General features: G+C 39.4%; 2 protein-coding genes across 4 annotated transcripts in view; both read left to right on the top strand.

Moving 5' to 3' along the window:
- The first annotated feature begins 591 nt into the window (after nt 1-591).
- LOC311509014 (NACHT, LRR and PYD domains-containing protein 3-like) lies at nt 592-22,182 on the top strand. Of its 2 annotated transcripts, XR_014699777.1 has the most exons (12): nt 592-639; nt 1,733-1,864; nt 2,337-2,432; nt 2,604-2,714; nt 3,065-3,143; nt 3,283-3,514; nt 3,675-5,457; nt 6,096-6,269; nt 7,018-7,194; nt 7,547-7,717; nt 8,557-8,686; nt 21,553-22,182. XR_014699777.1 is itself a non-coding variant. In XM_084574030.1 (11 exons), exons 2-11 carry the CDS (start codon nt 1,776-1,778, stop codon nt 8,576-8,578), a joined length of 2,934 nt encoding a protein of 977 aa, XP_084430156.1. In that variant the 5' UTR covers nt 592-639; nt 1,733-1,775; the 3' UTR covers nt 8,579-9,580. The 2 variants fall into 2 exon arrangements, 1 of the variants encoding a protein (XP_084430156.1); XM_084574030.1 differs by lacking the exon at nt 21,553-22,182 and having other exon boundaries at nt 8,557-9,580.
- LOC311509013 (NLR family CARD domain-containing protein 3-like) overlaps nt 10,650-23,616 on the top strand; it is a 42,986-nt gene continuing 30,019 nt past the window's right edge. Inside the window, exons 1-11 of one of the 2 annotated variants that reach the window (XM_084574029.1) lie at nt 10,650-10,704; nt 11,665-11,796; nt 13,103-13,213; nt 13,376-13,486; nt 14,083-14,161; nt 14,305-14,533; nt 14,703-16,488; nt 19,193-19,366; nt 19,864-20,037; nt 20,384-20,557; nt 21,428-21,564. In XM_084574029.1, coding sequence (XP_084430155.1) covers nt 11,708-11,796; nt 13,103-13,213; nt 13,376-13,486; nt 14,083-14,161; nt 14,305-14,533; nt 14,703-16,488; nt 19,193-19,366; nt 19,864-20,037; nt 20,384-20,557; nt 21,428-21,464 — 2,964 coding nt within the window. In that variant the 5' untranslated portion in view covers nt 10,650-10,704; nt 11,665-11,707 and the 3' untranslated portion in view covers nt 21,465-21,564. Of the gene's footprint in view, nt 10,705-11,664; nt 11,797-13,102; nt 13,214-13,375; nt 13,487-14,082; nt 14,162-14,304; nt 14,534-14,702; nt 16,489-19,192; nt 19,367-19,863; nt 20,038-20,383; nt 20,558-21,427; nt 21,565-23,616 lie in introns of those variants that run through there. The other variant, XM_084574028.1, reaches the window with a different exon arrangement.

Genomic DNA, 23,616 nt, shown 5'->3' on the forward strand with positions numbered 1-23,616 from the left:
AATTTTTTTTATTTTTGTCAAAATCATATCACGTTTGTGGGTTCAGAAAGATTACTTAGAAATGATGTAAAAATCATCTGAAGTTTCACTTAAAGAAGAAGCTTTATTTTTGATGTGATATGTGGAGTTTTTTTTTACAGTCAGCAGACGTTTTATTTCCAGTGACTGTTTTGGTGATGTAAGAGTTGTGTCTTTAAATAAAGAGCACATCAGCAGCCGTCACTAAAACCTGTTTTCAAGCACCAATTTCAGGAGACACATATTCACTGAAATCTGTTTTATTCTGGGAGGAGACGGTTCATCATTCAATCTAAACTGTACCCATGATTTTAATAAAGTTCATTAGTAGGTGGATCCAGTCTTTATTCACCAGAATGTTGATGAATTTGTCTTTGAAATTATATTGTGTTCATTATACACCAGATTATTAATTAGGAAAATGATTAATAACCACACACATTAGAATAATTGTAATAGCAATACTACTAATAATAATAATATTACTGAGTTAAATTCTGAATGATGTGTTTGATTTACAAGGTTCCTCAAACGCATCCCTGGCTTTCAGGTTCAGTTTACTTTCACTTTCATCAACGTTGTGTCGCAGATGTTTTTCTCCGTGTTAACCTCCGTGTGAAGGTAAAGTCAGCAGCAGTTTCTAATGTTTTACTCTTTAACATCAGATGTCAGCAGCTTAGCTCCAGTAGAAATCTGATCGATATTTAACTGAGTCACAGCTGAAAGTTAGAAGTTGTGACAAAGGAGTCAACGGTTAAAAACTGAATATCCGTCATTTTGTGTTGATGTTTGTGATCAGAGTCACGTGAATAAGATCAGCTGTAGAGTTAGTTGATGATCATCAGGTGAACATAGAGTGGTTGTTTCTGTGTAGCTCCACTTTCTGATGACTGGAGGTAGATTTTCCTGAATCAGTCTGTGGAGGAGGTGGAGAGGAGCCGTTGATCTCCTGCTGTTTGAGCCACTAAATGAGGCCTGAGCTCTTCAGACAGACGTTGGAGAACAGATCAGACTTTCTGTGTCATTATATTCACACTGCAGAGCTGAGAGATCAGAGGGCTTTAATAAATATACATGTTGATATAGATATTAAAACATTAGTTAGAATTAACTGGAATTCACAGACTGGTCAAAGGTCTTTTATTTTTTATTTTTTATTTTTTATTTTTTTTGTTATTAATTTCGATAACAGATGAAGCATGACTCGTTCCAGGAACAAGTGTCATAGTCTCGAGTGTCCAGGTGTGGAGAGGGAATTATTAGATTTATTTGAGTTTTTGAGTGTTTGAATAAACTGTAAGTTTGGTTTATTTCGAACTTTAATTTTCTCTTTAGTAACTTCTGTTTGTTCCTGCTCTGTAATGTTTGTAGGAGATTTTCACTTCTTATTTCATTATAAAGTTTGAATCACTGATGTTTTTTAATGGGATCCAACAACATGATAATCAGCTGATTTTTATTTACATTCTTCAGAAATCAAACTGTATTGTTAGTGAGAAAAAATAGTCGTGATGAAGTTTCAGAGTTGGTGCTTGTGTCGTTGCTCTTCACTTCTGCAGCTTCATGACTCCATCTAGTGGACTGATGGAAGAAGAACAGCTTGTCAACCGACACACGAAACAAAAAATAGGACCAGCAAATGTTTTTACAGCAGCAACGATCCAGGATGATTTTCAGTTGATGTTCAGGTGAATGATTTGTGTTTTCTCTGCAGGTGAAGGTAGAGAGTGTGTGTGAGCTGTTGTGAATCCAGCAGCATGGATCAGTGTGAGGACAGAGAGGAGGGAGTTCCTCCCTCTAAAACCACTCTGAGTGGGGAACATGAGAACCAGACCAAAGATCAGAGGTGAGATGAACATATCTGACTGTCCATGACTCTTCTCCATGTCAGAGATCAACTCTTAGCTCCTTTATTATCATGATTAATGATTACAGACGTGTTGCTCTCACTCCCTTTATTACAAAGAACATTGAGAGACTAGTATTGAGACATATCAAAGCCACGTCTCTCCATCCTGAACAGACTCATTCTGGACTTTAGGAAGCACAGAGGATCATCTGTTGTCCTCTGACAACTTTCCATGACATTGTAGATGCCTGTTACCTCTCAAGAGAATAAATAAACATTGTGAAGGACTCTTCCCACCCCGGCCACCACCTGTTTTGATTTATTGTGGTCTGGGTTTTAAATGGGATTGTTTGTGATTGTGTTTTGGAGAATATTTTATTTTCTGTTCATATTTGTTCTTTTCTAAAGCACTAATGTGATGTCAATGGAAACAAAAGCATTTAATTTAATTTAATTTCTTTTTTCACAGGAATGAACCTGAACCCAGCTGTGTGTCCTTCAAGAGTGACCGGTCAAAACATTTAAATATTGACTTTAGAGGACAAGTTTCCCCTGATGATCAGAGGTAACCTGTTACTGGTTCATCTTTGATGTAATTTATTGGTTGGATGGATGGCAGTTTATTTGGGATATATAATTAGTTCTATTTTGTCTTGTTGAATATTGAATGGTGTCCAGTCTAGTACTAGTAAAACAAACATGCACTGACTATTATAATTTTCTGTTTTTGTTTCAGGATCCATCAGAGACCAGACTCACCTGAACCCAGCTGTGTGTCCTTCAAGAGTGACCAGTCAAAACTTTTAAATATTGACTTTAAAGGACAAATTTTCCCTGATGATCAGAGGTACACTGTAACTGGGATTATATTTGTTTTCCTGTTTTGACTGTAATTTAGTGATGACAGAAATTTGATTGACAGAAATTTATTTGACATGTTCATGTTAAATAAGTTGCTCTGGAGCTGCTCCACTGAGAGTCAGAAATCAAATGTAAATACAGTTAGTGACCAAACATCAAGATGCAAGAGCTGAAAGCTGTTGATTCTCAGTGGGATCGGGAAGAATAATCAACCTTTATGACTACAAGGAGTCATCTGATTCCCTGTTCACATCCAGATATAACTTCATGGACATTTACATGTTGGTCTCTGTGGACTGATATGATGTGAACTAATTGTTAATGATTCATTCACAGAGTGGAGCAGCAGAGTTTAAATGTTCTCAGTGGTCAGTCTGTTGATCAGCATCAAACACACCTGGACTCCATATTTAAGGTCTGTACATGGACAACAACTACTTTCCATCATCTGCTGCTCTTTGTAGACCAGTGGACTGTCAGTCTGTCCAACGTGGATCTGATGTTTGTCTCCATGATTTCAGTCTGGTTGTCATTCATATAGTTTTCTGTTCCAGCTGCTGGAGGACAACATTGTCACTTTTGTGAAGAACGAGCTGAAGAAGATTCAGAGAGATCTGAGTCCAGATTACCCAGAAAGTTTAGAGAGTCAAAGGGAGGATGAGGAGGTGTTGAAGGGCGAGGATGGAGAGCAGTGGAGGAGGAGCAACAGAGATGCATTTGTGAAGATCACACTGAACTTCCTAAGGAGAATGAAGCAGGAGGAGCTGGCTGATCATCTGCAGAGGAGTAAGAGGATTTCTCTGAACATTGAACCTGATGAATAAATTAAACATTGTCTCAAGAGATGGCGCAAATATATCCAAACACCTATTCTTTAGGGGAATGAAATATTAGAATACTTACTGTGTAATTTAATTAAATAATTATCTATTGTGTGTTCATCAAGGAACTCCTGATGGAGCTTATCGTCAATTTAAATCTACTCTGAAGGAGAAGTTCCAGTGTGTGTTTGAGGGGATTGCTAAAGCAGGAAACTCAACTCTTCTGAATGAGATCTACACAGAGCTCTACATCACAGAGGGAGAGACTGCAGAGGTCAATGATGAACATGAGGTCAGACAGATTGAAACAGCGTCCATGAAACTACACAGACCACAAACAACCATCAGACCAGAAGACATCTTTAAAGCCTCACCTGGAAGAGATAAACCAATCAGAAGAGTGATGACAAAGGGAGTGGCTGGCATTGGGAAAACACTCTTAACACAGAAGTTCACTCTGGACTGGGCTGAAGACCAAGCCAACCAGGACATCCAGTTCACATTTCCATTCACTTTCAGAGAGCTGAATGTGTTGAAAGAGAGAAAGTTCAGCTTGGTGGAACTTGTTCATCACTTCTTCACTGAAACCAAAGAAGCAAGAATATGCAGGTTTGAAGAGTTCCAGGTTGTGTTCATCTTTGACGGTCTGGATGAGTGTCGACTTCCTCTGGACTTCCACAACACTGAGATCCTGACTGATGTTACAGAGTCCGCCTCAGTGGATGTGCTGCTGACAAACCTCATCAGGGGGAAACTGCTTCCCTCTGCTCGGCTCTGGATAACCACACGACCTGCAGCAGCCAATCAGATCCCTCCTGAGTGTGTTGACATGGTGACAGAGGTCAGAGGGTTCACTGACCCCCAAAAGGAGGAGTACTTCAGGAAGAGATTCAGAGATGAGGAGCAGGCCAGCAGGATCATCTCCCACATCAAGACATCACGAAGCCTCCACATCATGTGTCACATCCCAGTCTTCTGCTGGATCACTGCTACAGTTCTGGAGGATGTGCTGAAAACCAGAGAGAGCGGAGAGCTGCCCAAGACCCTGACTGATATGTACATCCACTTCCTGGTGGTTCAGATCAAAGTGAAGAAGGTCAAGTATGATGGAGGAGGCGAGACATATCCACACTGGAGTCCAGTAACCAGGAAGATGATTGAGTCTCTGGGAAAACTGGCTTTTGATCAGCTACTGAAAGGAAACCTGATCTTCTATGAATCAGATCTGACAGAGTGTGGCATCGATATCAGAGCAGCCTCAGTGTACTCAGGAGTGTTGACACAGATCTTTAAAGAGGAGAGAGCACTGTACCAGGTCAAGGTGTTCTGCTTCGTTCATCTGAGCGTTCAGGAGTTTCTGGCTGCAGTCTACATGATCCACTGTTACACCAACAGGAAGACAGAGGTGCTGGAGGACTTCCTGGGACAAAACTACAATGACTCAACTCTGGATGTCTTCCTGAACAGAGTCATGGAGAAATCCCTGCAGAGTATAAATGGTCACCTGGACTTGTTGGTTCGCTTCCTCCATGGCGTCTGTCTGCAGTCCAACCAGAGACTGTTAAGAGGTCTGCTGGGTCAGACAGAGATTAGTCCAGAAATCATCCAGAGAGCCATCAACAACCTGAAGAAGATGAACATGTCCAACATTTCTCCTGACAGAAACATCAACATCTTCCACTGTCTGATGGAGATGAACTACCTCTCAGTTCATCAGGAGATCCAAGAGTTCCTGAAATCAGAGAACAGATCAAAGAAGAAACTCTCTGAGATCCACTGCTCAGCTCTGGCCTACATGCTGCAGATGTCAGAGGAGGTTCTGGATGAGTTGGACCTGAACAAGTTCAACAAATCATTGGAGGGACGACGGAGACTGATTCCAGCTGTGAGGAACTGCAGAAAGGCTCTGTGAGTCCAGATGTGATTAACATTATGAATCAGTTTACATTAGTTTAGTTCTTCAAATGTTCACGCTGTAAAATTATCACCCTATCAAACAGTGTTTGACTTGTTTATTACAAACATTACATGTCAGTTGTATTTTGTTACAGATGTTCTCCAGCTGTTTCAAACACTGTGAGAAAGATTTTCTTCTGTTTCTCTTTCCTTTATTTATATATACAGTATATTAGTGTTGATTAATATATTTAATCAGACACTAATTGTCCATTTTCTGTTCATAATCTGTTCTAAATGTTCCTTAAAGGGATGTTTTCCACATTTTTATCATTTTAATCATGATGACTTTGTGGAGTCAGATGTGAGATCAGATCACACTGACAGACTGTGTGGAAGAAGCTTAAATGTAACTCCATTTATCTCTCCATTCATTTACAGATTAAAACAAAATAAAGTTTAGACGTCTGCAGGTTTAAGAGAAACTGATGAGAATTATTGTGTCATGTCAGATAAGAAGCTGAATCACTGATGTGAAGAACAAAATGTCAAACAGGATGAGTCTAACTGTTTAGTCTTTAAATGCATGAAGTAAATATCAAAGTGTCTTCATTCATATTAACATATTTTATATTTATGTGTCATGACAGATTTTCTTACTGTGGACTCTCAGAGAGTCACTGTGAAGTTGTGGCCTCAGCTCTGAAGTCCAACCCCTCCCATCTGACAGAGTTAGACCTGAGCTACAACAACCTGCTGGATTCAGGAGTGAAGCAGCTGTGTGTTGGACTGGAAAGTCCAAACTGTAGACTGGAGACTCTGAGGTCAGTTCACTGAATGTTTTTATCAGATTAAACAATTCTCTTGTCAGGATGGACAGATCGAAAATGGACCACAAACAGTTGGTTTAAATGAAGGACCATCATGTTCCTTAATATCAGCAGGTGTCTCATCAGTCATCAGTGGTCAATCTGATCTCAAATTAGGACCAGTCTCGTGTTCACATGTAAATTTAAAGAGTTATTGGAGTCAGTAATCATTCTTTCTGCTCATACTGTCTGTGAAGAAACTCATCAAGTCATTTCTTACAGTGTAGTTGTGTTAGAAGAGACACTTCACAGTCAGTGTGGACAGCAGGAATTATAAGAACTCTGTAATGTACATCTGACATGTGACTGTTGTTTGAAGACAGACTTGAAAATATGAACTTCTCCTTTAACATTTTAACGACACAAACCTACTGAGATATCAAATACAGGAAGAAGAAGGTCATGGAATCAATGAACTAATGAACAGTTTGTTTTCCAACATGTGTGATTTATATTGATCCTGTAATGAGAGTTGATCTGTGTTGACATGAATAGTTGTCTGAATGTTGTGTTGATGTTTGGATGATGTCTGTAGAAGACTGACATGATGATGATCCACAATAACACAAGGACAAAGTCACTCTACTCATTTTAGAGAACAGCTCATTGATTAGGACGTAGTGATGTTGATCTGAACATTGAAACCTGAACACATCTGATTGATTATCAATGATTTTATTCACAACTTTTATTCTTTATTCAGATTGATTCGCTGCAGTTTGTCAGAGATCAGCTGTGATTCTCTGGCCTCAGCTCTGAAGTCCAACCCCTCCCATCTGAAACATCTGGACCTGAGTTATAACTTGAACCTGCAGGATTCAGGAGTGAAGCATCTGTGTGGTTTTCTGGAGAGTCCAGACTGTAGACTGGAGTCTCTGGGGTCAGTTCACTGAATGTCTGTTACTATTATAGATCTCATTTGGTTAATTACAAACTGAACTTAATTTCTTTTCATTCACAACTTCCACCACTAAAGATGTAAATTTCCTCCTGCTCATATTTTCTAATTTCTTGTCCTAAATTTAGTCTGTCATCTCAAAGATAAGTGCTAGTTGAAAGTGTAGAAGGCTTACATGATGATGATCCACAATAATACAAGGACAAAGTCTCTCTACTCATTTTAGAGAACAGCTCATTGATTAGGACGTAGTAACGTTGATCTGAATATTGAAACCTGAACATATCTGACTGATTATCAATGATTTTATTGACATCTTGTATTCTTTATTCAGATTGAGGTACTGCAGGTTGTCAAAGATCAGCTGTGATTATCTGGTCTCAGCTTTGAAGTCCAATCCCTCCCATCTGAGACATCTGGACCTGAGTTACAACAACCTGCACAATTCAGATTTGAAGCAGTTGCTTGATCTTGTGGAGCGTAAAGACTGTAGACTGACTCTGTGGTGAGTGGAGGGTTGCAGTCATACTTCTTTGAGTAGTATTGTACTTTTGTGACACAGTTTCAAAAGTGTTTCCTGGAAACCTGCTGCCGCTTTCTTCAGAGACACTGTCAGAGGAGAATGGAGACAGACTGGACAGAAAGACAGAGACAACAGTCAGCCAATTAGATCACCCTAAAGCTTGTTGTGTTACTAGATGAATAGACACATTGGACTTTATTCATCAAATCTGATCTCAGACTGTTCTCTCACCTCAAAACTAAACAACTGATCAGTTTCATCTTTGTCACAGCTCTGAGATCAGTCTGACTGAAGCCTGTAAATCACAGAACCATCATTACATTTAGTATCCATGTGGTCTTTATACAGGACAGACCCTCTGCTGAGGTCCAGTCATCACTTCGGTATCTCTGTCATTAGTTTCATCAGATATCTTCAATGTTTATTAGTCAGCTGATGGTTCAGAAACACGTGAGATGTTCATCAACACACTCAGACTCTTTATTTAAATGGAACAGCTGTAAGTCCATCACTAAAGTGTTTGTGAAGTAATGAAGCGTTCATGACTCTCAGCAGTTTATTTCCTCTGTGGACTTGAGAGAAATCTGCAGAGGAAACAGACTTGATGCTACAAGTCTCTGCAGGTCTGTGAGCTTCCAGCTCCAACACGTTAACATGAGAGCTGAAAGGAAGCTGGCTGAGCTCCACAGCTGCTCTGAACAGGACTGAAGTCCCTGCTGCTCTTTATACTGGATGTGCTGCATCACTGACTGACACCTGATGAAAAGGAGACTCTGTAAACACTAAATCATCTCCTCTGTTGTTTCTTCCTCTCTCTGTAGCTGTACACCATTGTTCTCATAAGGACGGCATGTGCTGAGAGAGGATGAGCTGAGTCCTGATGATCCAGAGAGGTTGAATAAGCAGCAGCTTGTGTGTAGAGAGACTCTGACTGGACCATGTTACTGGGAGGTGGAGTGAAGAGGAGAGCTTCATCCAGATGTTTTTCCATTTAACATCATCAACAGAGCTGCACTGCATGAACAAACCTGCCAGTTGTCCGTTCAGGAGATTCTAACGTCTAAGAACAGTTGTCTTCCCTAAATCATCATTTCAGAAGCTTTAACCTAGAAATGACTAAAAGATGATTCTTTAATACAGCAGGTCAGAGTCACCAAGAAACCAAGAGTCATTATTTAGAGCTGGGTTTTTTTCTGTCTTTCTTGGAAATTCTAATAAATAACAGATTACGTTTTAGGAAATTATGAGTCAGATTTCCATCAAATTATCTGGAAGATAGATTAGTTGTACAATAAAGTGTTGTGTTTTTAATTTGTAAACCATTAAAAAAATGTGTATTCTGGTAAAAGACAATGCTATGAAATGTACAGGTAAGTGTGATTTTTATATTTCACATATTTTTGTCTGTGTTGAAACTCTCAGGTGATTTGTTGGCCTATGTGTCCATGAACTTTAAAAGTTGTCGGGAAAATGTGCTTAACATCGCAAAAGTAAAAATGTATTGATATTTTATTTTTTGCTTATAAAGCGTTTTTCTTTTGTAGCTGGTTTTAATCATTTCATTTCAGGTTGTACCTGAAGATTAATTTATTGTGGATTTATCTGTAAATTATTTGTTCTTGAAGTATGTGAATAATTTAAGTACTTTTCTGATAATCAAAGAATTTACTAAGTTAAATATATTTTTTAATGGAAAACTGTATTCTTACAGCAACCAATTACAGGTGTGAGAATAAATAAAGTGCATTCAAAATATAAAATATTTGATATTTCCTGTGGTACAAACTCAAATAAAAAATGTGGAAACAAACAACTGTGTCATTGTCATTGACAACACTGCAGTAAATGTAAATGTGAGTATTATTGGATGTGAACTGTTGTAGTTACTGACAGTGACCACTAGAGGCCAGTGATCGTGATCGTTTCTGGGTGCCTTGCAGTTCACATTGACACCACGAGAGGGAGACAAATCCCCATCACAGGTCATTTGAACATTAATGATTTGAATGTTTTCCTGGTTTGAGAAGAAAAGATTTTACTGAGGGAGTCATAGTTAGTTTGTTAATATGAAATAAGAGATTGTTTTCATGTGAAGATGAAAAGCGATTTAAACCATATCTAATGTAATCCTCCTGTTTCTTTCTTCTAACCAATTCCATAAAAGGCCAGAATACACTGTTAAAACAGTTAAACACTAAACAACACATTACAGCAACAGAAGGTCAACAGATGAACATAGTCATCATCTTACTGCTGTCTCTACTTTCAGTTCATCATTCAAGGACAGTTCAGGGAAATTGTGATATTCAAGCTTTGTCTTGTTTTGCTGTTTACCTGAATGTATGCATCTGTCGTCATCTTCAAGGTCCCACTGCTACATATAAATAATAGTTTGATCAGATGCAACAGTGTCCACATTATAAACTACAATCTGTTCATTTAATACTGTAGAAGAGATCAGTGACAGAGCAGACACTCACTGTGTTCAGTCAGGAGAATAAATCCTGTTCTTTGTTTTCAGTTTTCAGTTCTCACTTTGTGTCTCTGTGTCCTCTTCCTGTCATTGACTGTCATGTTGATTCTCGTGTAGTTCACTATTTCACCACAGGAGGCCACCAAATCCCATCAATAACCTGCATGGTCTGGAGTCAATCACTGAATATTAATGAGTGAAAAGCATCATAAACGCGTTTTTTAGATATAACACTGCAGACCATGTTTTTCTACTACATAGAAACAATCAGAGAAAGTTATTTCAAAGTGCGATAACAGTAAATAGGCTAAATATGAATCAAGAACAAACATGTCTGGTGAACTGGCGTCTTATTAAAAAATCTTTTCCCTGTCAAACCTGTTCTGCCTCTATCGCAAGTAAAGCCTGACTTGTTCAAGGAAATACCTCACCTGTTTAGTTTGTCAGGTGTGGACAGTAGAGTCTTCCTCAGCTCTTTGGACTGGCTGAATAAACTGTAAGTTTGATTTGTTTAAAGCTTTAATTTTGTCTTCAGTAACTTTACTGTTTGTTTCTGCTCTGTAATGTTTGTAGAAGATGTTCACTTCTTATTTCATCAGTTTGTATCATTCTGTTTGAAGATCAATTTAGATTGTTATTAGATTAATGATTCACTAGTTGATCAGATTAAATTAAATTAAATTAAATTAAATTATTAAATCTTCATTAATCTGGATCCAGCCTCAGATTAAATCTAAAATTAGGCTACTTTCACTTTCATCAACGTTGTGTCGTAGATCTTTTTCTCCGTGTAAACCTCCGTCTGAAGGTAAAGTCAGTAGTTTATAATGTTTAACTCTTTAACATCAGCTTAGTTCCAGCAGAAATACTTCAGAAATAGTTGACGTTAACTGAGACGGAACTGAAATCTATCCGCCATTTTGTGTCTATGAGCACCGCAGCTACAGGTGAGCCTCGGGAGCGCGCATTGATTCAGGTGAACGGACGTTACGCTTCAGTTTCATCCAGTTTAGATGAATTATTCTTCATAATAACAACGAGTTTCCCTTGATAACATTTCTGATGAAGAAACTTCTTTATATTCACCTGAATTATTAAACATGATCTGAAGTATTTGTAAAATAAAACGTGATAGTAGAACAGAGACTGTACATTATATATAGAGGGGGATACGTTGCCTTTATAGTTACATCGTTTCATCATTGATTCATTGTTATCAAACAATATGATGATCAGCTGATCTGTTTGCTTTCTTCACAAATCAAACTGCTTTATGTTTTTATTTACGAGAATAAAACTGAATGTTTGCTGTTGTTTCCTGTGAAACCTTTCAGGATAAAACCTAAAAGTCCTTCATGAAGTTGCAGAGTCTGTGTCTGTTTTCACTTCTACAGCTTCATGACAAATGATGTCAAGGATTTGATGTTCAGGTGAATGATTTGTGTTTCCTCTGCAGGTGAAGGTAGAAAGTGTGTGTGAGCTGATGTGAATCCAGCAGCATGGATCAGTGTGAGGACAGAGAGGAGGGAGTCCCTCCCTCTAAAACCACTCTGAGTGGGGAACATGAGGACCAGACCAAAGATCAGAGGTGAGATGAACTGTCCATGACTCTTCTACATGTCATACATAATACATTTCTGGGACACTAGGACACTTTACAAAGACAATAATAATAATAATACATTTTATTTGGAGGCGCCTCTCTGGGCACTCGAGGACACCGTACAACATATAAATAATAATAAAGACAGAACAATAAGACACAAACAAAAAAGACTGGATAAAATGGAACAGTGCAATCACAGTGAGTATGCTTTGTGGAACAGGTGTGTTTTGAGTCTGGATTTGAAGAGAGGGAAAGAGTCAATGTTGGTACTGAGGCGGGCCGGGGGCACAGAGAGGTGGATGGAGGAGGAGGATCTGAGGGAGCGGGGGGGGGGGGGGGGGGGGGGGGGGGTGACAGTATGAAGGAGATCCGAGAGATAGAGAGGGGCAGGGTTATGGATGGCCTTGAAGGTGTTCAGAAGGATTTTGAAGTTGATTCTGAGTTTGACAGGGAGCCATTGGAGATGCTGTAATACGGGGTAATGTGGTGAAATGAAGGAGTTTTGGTGATGATACGAGCGGCTGAATTCTGGACCATTTGAAGCTTGTGGAGGGATTTGTGAGGGAGGCTGAAGAGGAGAGAGTTGCAGTGATCAATGCGGGAGGTGACAAGGCTGTGAACAAGGATGGAAGTGGTATGGGGGCTGAGGGAGGTGCGGAGACCATTTATATTGCGTAGGTGGAAATATGCAGACCGGGTAACGTTATTGATATGAGAGTGAAATTATAATGAGTTGTCAAAAATGACACCCAGATTGAAAGAAGACTAGTATTGAGTCTTATCAAAGCCAACTCTCTCCGTACCTCCCTCATGAACAGTAAGTTAAAAAGCGCATTCTGGACTTTATGAAGCACAGAGGATCATCTGTTGTCCTCTGACAGCTTTCCATGACATTGTAGACGCCTGTTACCTCTCAAGAGAATAAATAAACATTGTGAAGGACTCTTCCCATCCTGGCCACCACCTGTTTGACCTTCTGACCCCTGGGAGGAGATACAGGTCCATAAAAACTCAAGAGCCATCCAGTGAATCAATAAACACACTCAGTGACTATAAAAGCCACCTTAATAATATTTCATTATTCACAGGAATGAACCACAACCCAGCTGTGCGTCCTTCAAGACTGACCGTTCAAAAGAACAAAAACATTTATCAAAGGAAATGTAGGATGAAGTTACTCTAAATACTTAAACATGTTAAAACTTGAGATTCTCCTGGATGCTATTAATGCATTGTTTAAATGAATATCTGAGCTTCAGTGAGTTCATCATTACTGTTTTTCTTTCAGGATCCATCAGAGACCAGACTCACCTGAACCCAGCTGTGTGTCCTTTAAGAGTGACCGGTCAAAACAGTTTTTTATCGACTTTAAAGGACAAGTTTCCCCTGATGATCAGAGGTACAATGTTACTGGTTCAACTTTGACTGTAATTTATTGGTTGAATGGATGGAAATGTATTTGGCATGTGAAATTATTTCTTGTTGAATATTGAATGGTGTACAGTGTAGTACTAATGAGACAAATGTGCACTGACTGTTATATCATCTATTTTTCTTTCAGGATCCATCAGAGACCAGACTCACCTGAACCCAGCTGTGTGTCCTTCAAGAGTGACCTGTCAAAAGAGTGTTTTATTGAGTTTAAAGAATACGTTTCCCCTGATGGTCAGAGGTAAACTGTAACTGGAAATATATTTGTTTTTCTAATTTTGACTGTAATTTCTTAATTCTTTTGATTGACAGAAATTTATTTGACTAACATGTTCGTCTTAACTAAGTTGCTCCTGGAGCTACTCCACTGAGAGTCTCCATCAAATTAAAAGAACGACAGGAACATTAAAGAAGAAATGCGTTTTAATAAATGAGGAAACCAGGAGCTGACTGTGGAGATGAATTATTACATGTGTCTGCATCAGTATAGACATGATATCAGTGTGTTCCAGTGCAGAGTCTATCCTCTGTTTGTCTTGGGAGAAAGTGAGAATAACAAGATACAATAACCTGAACCTGACTGACTCTGTTATAAGATTAACATTAACAATATTCATTTAAGAGACAAATGGAACCAGAAGTTATGTCAGAAATGATGTTGGTCAGAAATCAGATGTAAATACAAACATCAAGAAACAAGAGCTGAAAGTCAAACTTTATGACTACAAGGAGTCATCTGATTCACTGTTCACATCCAGATATCACTTCATGGACATTTACATGTTGGTCTCTGTGTTCTGATATGATGTGAACTAACTGTTGATGATTCATTCACAGAGTGGAGCAGCAGAGTTTAAATGTTCTCAGTGGTCAGTCTGTTGATCAGCATCAAACACACCTGGACTCCATATTTAAGGTCTGTACATGGACAACAACTACTTTACATCATCTCCATGCTGCTCTTTGTAGACCAGTGGACTGTCAGTCTGTCCAACATGGATCTGATGTTTGTCTCCATGATTTCAGTCTGGTTGTCATTCATATAGTTTTCTGTTCCAGCTGCTGGAGGACAACATTGTCACTTTTGTGAAGAACGAGCTGAAGAAGATTCAGATTGATCTGAGTCCAGATTACTCAGAATGCTTAGAGAGTCAGAGGGAGGATGAGGATGTGTTGCAGGGTGAGGATGAAGAGCAAAGGAGGAGCAGCAGAGAGGCATTTGTGAAGATCACACTGAATTTCCTGAAGAGAATGAAGCAGGAGGAGCTGGCTGATCGTCTGCAGAGCAGTAAGAGGATTTCTCTGAACACTGAACCTGATGAATAAATGAAAAACTTACTAATGTCTCAAGATGTAAGGCAAAATATATTGAAAGACTTATTCTTTAGGGGAATTAAATATCAGAATAATTACTGTGTAAACTGGTGACATATTTTATTTCTTGCCTGTTCATTCAGATCATGAAGCTGCAGTTTGTCAACGTGAACTTAAATCTACTCTGAAGGAGAAGTTCCAGTGTGTGTTTGAGGGGATTGCTAAAGCAGGAAACTCAACTCTTCTGAATGAGATCTACACAGAGCTCTGCATCACAGAGGGAGAGACTGCAGAGGTCAATGATGAACATGAGGTCAGACAGATTGAAACAGTATCCAGGAAACTACACAGACCAGAAACAACCATCAGACCAGAAGACATCTTTAAAGCCTCACCTGGAAGAGAAAAACCAATCAGAAGAGTGATGACAAAGGGAGTGGCTGGCATTGGGAAAACAGTCTTAACACAGAAGTTCACTCTGGACTGGGCTGAAGACAAAGCCAACCAGGACATCCAGTTCACATTTCCATTGACTTTCAGAGAGCTGAATGTGTTGAAAGAGAGAAAGTTCAGCTTGGTGGAACTTGTTCATCACTTCTTCACTGAAACCAAAGAAGCAAGAATATGCAGGTTTGAAGAGTTCCAGGTTGTGTTCATCTTTGATGGTCTGGATGAGTGTCGACTTCCTCTGGACTTCCACAACACTGATATCCTGACTGATGTTACAGAGTCCACCACAGTGGATGTGCTGCTGACAAACCTCATCAGGGGGAAACTGCTTCCCTCTGCTCGCCTCTGGATAACCACACGACCTGCAGCAGCCAATCAGATCCCTCCTGAGTGTGTTGACATGGTTACAGAGGTCAGAGGGTTTACTGACCCCCAGAAGGAGGAGTACTTCAGGAAGAGATTCAGAGATGAGGAGCAGGCCAGCAGGATCATCTCCCACATCCAGACATCACAAAGCCTCCACATCATGTGTCACATCCCAGTCTTCTGCTGGATCACTGCTACAGTTCTGGAGGATGTGTTGAAAACCAGAGAGAGAGGAGAGCTGCCCAAGACCCTGACTGAGATGTACATCCACTTCCTGGTGGTTCAGACCAAAGTGAAGAAGGTCAAGTATGATGGAGGATCTGAGACAGATCCACACTGGAGTCCAGAGACCAGGAAGATGATTGAGTCTCTGGGAAAACTGGCTTTTGATCAACTGCTGAAAGGAAACCTGATCTTCTATGAATCTGACCTGACAGAGTGTGGCATCGATATCAGAGCAGCCTCAGTGTACTCAGGAGTGTTGACACAGATCTTTAAAGAGGAGAGAGGACTGTACCAGGACAAGGTGTTCTGCTTCGTCCATCTGAGCGTACAGGAGTTTCTGGCTGCAGTCTACATGATCCACTGTTACACCAATAGGAAGACAGAGGTGCTGGAGGACTTCCTGGGACAAAACTACAATGACTCAACTCTGGATGTCTTTATTAGGAAGGTCATGGAGAAATCCCTGCAGACTATAAATGGTCACCTGGACCTGTTGGTTCGCTTCCTCCATGGCGTCTGTCTGCAGTCCAACCAGAGACTGTTAAGCGGTCTGCTGGGCCAGACAGAGATCAGTCCAGAAATCATCCAGAGAGCCATCAACAACCTGAAGAAGATGAACATGGACAACATTTCTCCTGACAGAAACATCAACATCTTCCACTGTCTGATGGAGATGAACGACCTCTCAGTTCATCAGGAGATCCAAGAGTTCCTGAAGTCAGAGAAAAGATCAGAGAAGAAACTCTCTGAGATCCACTGCTCAGCTCTGGCCTACATGCTGCAGATGTCAGAGGAGGTTCTGGATGAGTTGAACCTGAACAAGTTGAACACATCAGAGGAGGGACGATGGAGACTGATTCCAGCTGTGAGGAACTGCAGAAAGGCTCTGTGAGTCCAGATGTGATTAACATTATAAATCAGTTTACATTAGTTTAGTTCTTCAAATGTTCACACTATAAAATTATCACCCTATCAAACAGTGTTTAACTTGTTTATTGCAAACATTACATGTCAGTTGTATTTTGTTACAGATGTTCTCCAGCTGTTTCAAACACTGTGAGAATGTAGATTTTTTCTGTTTATCTTCCTTTATTTATATATACAGTATATTAGAGCTGTCTGTTCATTAATATATTTAGACATTAATTTTCCATTTTTAATCTGTCCTAAATGTGCCTTAAATGGATGCTTTTACACATTTTTTCAGACGTGAGATCAGATCACACTGACAGACTGTGTGGAAGTAGCCTAAAAGTAACTCCATTTATCTCCATTCATTTGCAAATAAAAACAAAACAGTTTAGATGTCTGCGTATTTAAGAGAAACTGATGAAAATTATTCTGTCATGTCAGATAAGAAGCTGAATCACTGATGTGAAGAACAAAATGTCAAACAGGATAAGTCCAACTTTTTAGTCTTCAATTCAATTCAATTCAATTTTATTTATATAGCGTCAATAACAATACAAATCATCTCAAGACGCTTTACAAAAACCCGGCCTGAAACCCCCAGAGCAAGCCTGAAGGCAACGGTGGCAAGGAAAACCTCCCTTTTAACAGGAAGAAACCTTGAGGAGAACCCAGCTCATAATGAGGGACCCATCTGCCTAAGGCAAGCCAGGTACAGACAGAAGAAAGAGAGAAGAGAACAGCAAAGAGAGAAGAGAAGAGAACAGCAAGGAAAGAGAGAAGAGAACAGCAAAGAGAGGGGGGGGGGGGGGGGGGGCACAGCAGTAAACATTCTATATAGTAATAGCACAGAATTGCATGACTAGTAGTAAATAGGAAATTAGAGGGCAAGAGCTCTGTGCCAGAGAAAAGAAAGTGGAGGATGCGAGACAGGAGAGCCAGAAAGAAGGAGGACATGTGTTTGGTGCTTCGTCCCCCAGCAGCCTGGGCCTATAGCAGCATAACTAAGGGATGGTTTAGTCCAGCCCTAAGTATAAGCCGATCAAAAAGGAAAGTCTTAAGCCTGACCTTAAAAATAGAGAGAGTTTCTGCCTCCCGAACCCAAACTGGGAGCTGGTTCCACAGGAGAGGAGCCTGATAGCTGAAAGCTCTACCTCCCATTCTACTTTTTGAAATTCTAGGAACCACAAGTAGGCCTGCACTTTCAGGCCGAAGTGATCTGTTGGGATAATATGGTACAATGAGGTCTTTAAGATACAATGGAGCTAGGCCTTTAAGGGCCTTGTATTTTAGGAAGAGGATTTTAAATTCTATTCTAGACTTTAAAGGGAGCCAGTGAAGAGAAGCTAAAACTGGAGTAATATGATCTCTCTTGCTAATTCCTGTCAGTGCTCTTGCTGCGGCATTTTGAATCAATTGGAGGCTTTTTAAAGAGCTATTTGGACAGCCAGACAGTAATGAATTACAGTAATCATGTCTGGACGACACAAATGCATGGACTAGTTTTTCAGCATCACTCTGAGACAGGATGTTCCTAATTTTGACGATATTACGCAGGTGAAAGAAGGCAGTCCTGGTCACTTGCTTTATGTGACATTTAAAGGACATATCCTCATCAAATATAACACCAAGGTTTTTCACAGTAGTACTGGAGGCCAAGGTAATGCCATCCAAAGAAACCACGTGATTAGATAATGAATCTCTGAGATGCTTAGGACCGAATACAATAACTTCTGTTTTGTCTGAGTTTAAGAGTAGGAAATTACAGGTCATCCAAGCCTTTATGTCTTTAAGGGATGCTTGGAGTTTAACCAGCGTATTAGTTTCATCTGGTTTCATGGATAAATATAGCTGGGTGTCGTCTGCATAGCAATGAAAGTTTATGCCATGTTTTCTAATAATATTTCCTAATGGCAACATGTATAACGTGAAGAGTATTGGTCCTAGCACAGAACCCTGAGGAACTCCGTAACTTACTTTTGTATAAGGAGAGGAATCAATGCTGACATGAACAAACTGGAATCTGTCAGACAGATAGGATTCAAACCAGTCTAATGCAGTTCCTTTAATCTTGATCTCACTTTCAAGTCTCTGTAGTAAAATATTATGATCAATAGTGTCAAATGCAGCACTAAGATCTAGCAGAACAAGTATAGAGACAAGTCCACTGTCTGAAGACATGAGGAGATCATTGGTAACTTTAACCAGAGCTGTTTCTGTACTATGATGAACTCTAAAACCTGACTGAAACTCTTCAAACAGACCATTCCTGTTTAAGTGGTCACACAACTGATTAGCAACAACTTTTTCTAGAATTTTGGAAATAAAAGGAAGGTTGGAGATTGGTCTATAGTTGGCTAAAACATCTGGATCTAGAGTGGCTTTCTTGAGTAAGGGCTTACTTACAGCAATCTTAAAAGACTGAGGCACATATCCTGTTAATAAAGATAAATTTATCTGGTTCAATATGGAGGTGTTAATTAATGTAAAAAAAAAAACTTCTTTGAGCAATTTAGTTGGGATTGGATCTAGAAGACAGGTTGATGGTTTAGATGCTGTAATTGTTGAAGAGAGCTCAAGAAGATCTACTGGGGAGAAGGATTCCAGATATTCAAATGCATGAAGTAAATAATGAAGTGTCTTCATTCATATTAACATATTTTATATTTATGTCTCATGACAGATTTACTGGCTGTGGACTCTCAGAGAGTCACTGTGAAGTAGTGGCCTCTGCTCTGAAGTCAAACCCCTCCCATCTGACAGAGTTGGACCTGAGCTACAACAACCTGCAGGATTCAGCAGTGAGGCAGATGTGTGTTGCACTGGAGAGTCCAAACTGTAGACTGGAGACTCTGAGGTCAGTTCACTGAAGAGACCACTTCACAGTCAGTGTGGATAGCAGGAATTATAAGAACTCTGTAATGTACATCTGACATGTGACTGTTGTTTGAAGACAGACTTGAAAATATGAACTTCTCCTTTAACTACACCAACCCACTGAGATACCAGATACAGGAAGAAGAAGGTCATGAAATCAATGAACTAATGAACAGTTTGTTTTCCAACATGTGTGATTTGATATTGATTCTGTAATGAGAGACTCGACTGAGCAGCAGCATGTTATTGATCTGTGCTGACATGAATAGTTGTCTGAATGTTGTGTTGATGTTTGGATGATGTCTGTAGAAGGTTGACATGATAATGATCCACAATAACACAAGGACAAAGTCACTCCACTCATTTTAGAGAACAGCTCATTGATTAAGACGAAGTAATGTTGATCTGAACATTAAAACCTGAACACATCTGATTGATTATCAATGATTTTATTAACATCTTTCATTCTTTATTCAGATTGAGTTGGTGCAGGTTGTCAGAGATCAGATTAAATTCTCTGGTCTCAGCTCTGAAGTCCAATCCCTCCCATCTGAAACATCTGGACCTGAGTGGAAACAACCTGAAGGATTCAGGAGTGAAGCATCTGTGTGGTTTTCTGGAGAGTCCAGACTGTAGACTGGAGACTCTGGGGTCAGTTCACTGGATGTCTGTTACTGTTGTGGATCTGATTTGTTTAATTACAATCTGAACTTAATTCATGTTCAACTACCAAGCAGAAAGATGTAAATGTCCTCCTGCTCATATTTTCTCTTTTCTCGCCCTAAATTTAGTCTGTCATCTCAAAGATGAGTGTTAGTTGAAAGTGTAGAAGACTGACGTGATGATGATCCACAATAACACAAGGACAAAGTCACTCTTCTCATTTTAGAGAACAGCTCATTGATTAGGACGTAGTGATGTTGATCTGAACATTTAAACCTGAACACATCTGATTGATTATCAATGATTTTATTAAAATCTTTTGTTCTTTATTCAGATTGAGGTACTGCAGTTTGTCAGAGATCAGCTGTGATTCTCTGGTCTCAGCTCTGATGTCCAACCCCTCCCATCTGAAACATCTGGAGCTGAGTTACAACAAGCTGAAACATTCCAATGTGAAGCATCTGCTTGATCTTGTGAAGAGTCCAGACTATAGACTGGAGACTCTGAGGTGAATGAAAGGTTGGACTTAGTCCATACTTCTTTCAGTAGTATTGTACTAGACACAGTATCAAAAGTGTTTCCTGGAAACCTGCTGCTGCTTTCTTCAGAGACACTGTCAGAGGAGAATGGAGACAGACTGGACAGAAAGACAGAGACAACAGTCAGCCAATCAGATCATCCTGAACCTTGTTGTGTTCATGTTTTCAGGAAATAAATCTGGATTCCAGCTGACAGCCTTACTAGATGAATAGAGACAGTGGTCCTCATTCATCAAATCTGATCTCAGACTGTTTGTTCTCTCACCTCAAAACTAAACAACTGATCAGTTTCATCTTTGTCACAGCTCTGAGATCAGTCTGACTGAAGCCTGTAAATCACAGAACCATCATTACATTTAGTAACCATGTGGTCTTTACACAGAGCAGAACCTCTGCTGAGGTCCAGTCATCACATCTGTATCTCTGTCATTAGTTTCATCAGATATCTTCAATGTTTATTAGTCAGCTGATGCTTCAGAAACACATGAGATGTTCATCAGCACACTCTTTATTTAAATGGAACAGCTGTAAATCCATCACTAAAGTGTTTGTGCAGTAATAAAGCGTTCATGACTCTCAGCAGTTTATTTCCTCTGTGGACTTGAGAGAAATCTGCAGAGGAAACAGACTTGATGCTAAAAGTCTCTGCAGGTCTGTGAGCTTCCAGCCCCAAGACGTTAACATGAGAGCTGAATAGCTGAGCTCCACAGCTGCTCTGAACAGGACTAAAGTCCCTGCTGCTCTTTATACTGGATGTGCTGCACCACTGACTGACACCTGATGAAAAGGAATCTCTGGAAACACTAAATCATCTCCTCTGTTGTTTCTTCTCTCTATAGGTGGGAGCCATTTTTCCAAGCAGAAAATGTATTTTAGAGGATGAGCTGAGTCCTGATGGTCCAGAGAGGTTGAATCAGCAGCAGCTTGTGTGTAGAGAGACTCTGGCTGGGTCATGTTACTGGAGGTGGAGTGAAGAGGAGAGCTTCATCCAGATGTTTTTACATTTAACATCATCAACAGAGCTGCAATCAAACTATTCTAATACTACCAACAAATTCAATCCAGTTCCTCTTCAATCATTCGCACATTAAAAACATTTTTTGCAGTTATTATTTTCTCCTTTAGATGGCGCCAAATAACTACCAGTGACCAATAATATTAAATAACACTATGAGTGTATTTTTTTTACATTTAGCACATCAGCTTAAATAGTTCTTCTGCATGGAGAATGTTAATTTTTTTCTGCCTATGTTTGTTTTACTGTGTGGTACAGAAAGACTGGCATTTTTTTGAGCAATGTTTTTTGCAATTTGTATGTGCTTAATGTGTGCAATTTTATTTTATTTCATAATTTAATCATTTAAAAAATTAATAACCCTGATACTGAATGCAATAATTGAATGTGAATTAAGTTAAATTTGACAAGTTGGTTTGATTTTCGGTAAATAAATTAGCAAAACATTGTACCACTTGAACAAATTAAGTAACTAAAACAGAGATGAAACAAATATTGTTTATTCGTGATTTATAAGAAAATAAATGTAAAGAAAACAAATGATTAATGATGAGTTACAACGAGAAAGGACCCTAACATTTTTTGGGCAGTGTTTTATGCTATTTGTGTGTGTTATTATGCAAAAAACAAATAAATAAATAAAACCCTATGTAACTGTCTTGGATTTAAGTTCATGATTATATTAATAAATAAATAATTTACCTTTCTACATTTCATGATTGTAATATGACTACAGGTGTAATATGCCGTGAAGTTTCACATTTAATTTGGTTAATTGCGCCCCCTGCTGTTCATTTAAGAGTTGCATTGAATGTGGTGTAGAAAAGTCAGGTGATCAGGATCGCACAGTTAGGTTGAGAAGGAAGCCGAGAGCAAGAGTTGCTCATTACTTCCTGTTTATGGTCCATAGGATGCAATGTAGGCACATTCTCCTAACTTCTCCTGAATTCCGGTTCAGAAGGCGAAACGGTATGTGTGACCGGCAATATTGATTGAGTGGTCGTCATCAGTTGAAGAGGTATCTTCGCGGGCAAGTGAGTTATCGTCATCGTGGGCAAATGTACCCCGTGGGCAAGTAAAGAAGTGTTCCTAAGAAGACATAATAGGCCAGAACTGTTGATTAAAGACTCAATTGAGAAATATCCGCCTGCATGATGGAATCAAAGGGACAGCGCCGCGGTTCCGAAAGCGGTCACAAGGTGGCAGTATGATGCTCTGGACAATTCAGCAACAGTACTTTGCCATGGGATGCCAGGTCAGATGTATCGTTTAAGTTTGAAACAGTACGTTTTCTGCATGGATGTGTTTGTAAAACCGAATTTGCTTTCAGATAACATGTTTATAGGAAATGTGTAATTTGGTTTGATACTTGATGTGTATATCCATTACGATTCTATAGTAGCCTTTCATTCTTGGATTTCAATAGTTTGGTTTCAAACAGCAAATAGCAAAATAGCAAAGCAAATATGGAACCACATAAAGCAGTTAGAGATGCAATAGAGCGTGAAATCCAGATTTTAGAAGAAGAGAAGGCACAATTAGAACAGAAGTTAGAATCAGAAATGGAAGATACAGAAATCAAAAAGATAAAAGACCGCATAGGTGAGATTCATGTAGAGCTTGGAATAAAGAATGTAAGGCTTACAGAGTCAGAGCCAGCAAGTAATGTTGAGCAAGAGCTGAGGCGAAGTGAAAGGGTGAAGCACCCCACAGAAAAAATGCTTGCATTTCAAAGGGAAGAAATAGCAAAAAAGGAAAGAAAGTTTATGTCTACGTATGTAAACTTCAAGGCAGAGGTCCAGTATAGCAGATCTAAGCTTAAAAATGAGTGTGCTAGAGAGGAGTTAAGTGACATGATCACAACTCTAGAGAAATATGAGTCAGAACTAAAACAATTATATGAGAGTCTACGTGTAATGACCACTCCATCACAAGATACAAGAAGGAAAATGGATAGCTGCACCTCAGTTACCTCTGAAATGATTGCAGTCCTGAATAGGCGTCACACTGAAG

The sequence above is a fragment of the Chelon labrosus genome, assembly GCF_963514085.1.
Source record: "Chelon labrosus genome assembly, chromosome: 24".
NCBI classification, from domain to species: Eukaryota; Metazoa; Chordata; class Actinopteri; order Mugiliformes; family Mugilidae; genus Chelon; species Chelon labrosus.

Coding starts and splice junctions, on each gene's coding strand:
- LOC311509014 (XM_084574030.1), top strand. CDS start 1,776: ATGGATCAGTGTGAGGACAGAGAGGAGGGAGTTCCTCCCTCTAAAACC. Junction 2,715..3,064: donor ATTTTCCCTGATGATCAGAG/GTACACTGTAAC, acceptor ATTCATTCACAG/AGTGGAGCAGCAGAGTTTAA. Junction 6,270..7,017: donor TGTAGACTGGAGACTCTGAG/GTCAGTTCACTG, acceptor TTCTTTATTCAG/ATTGATTCGCTGCAGTTTGT.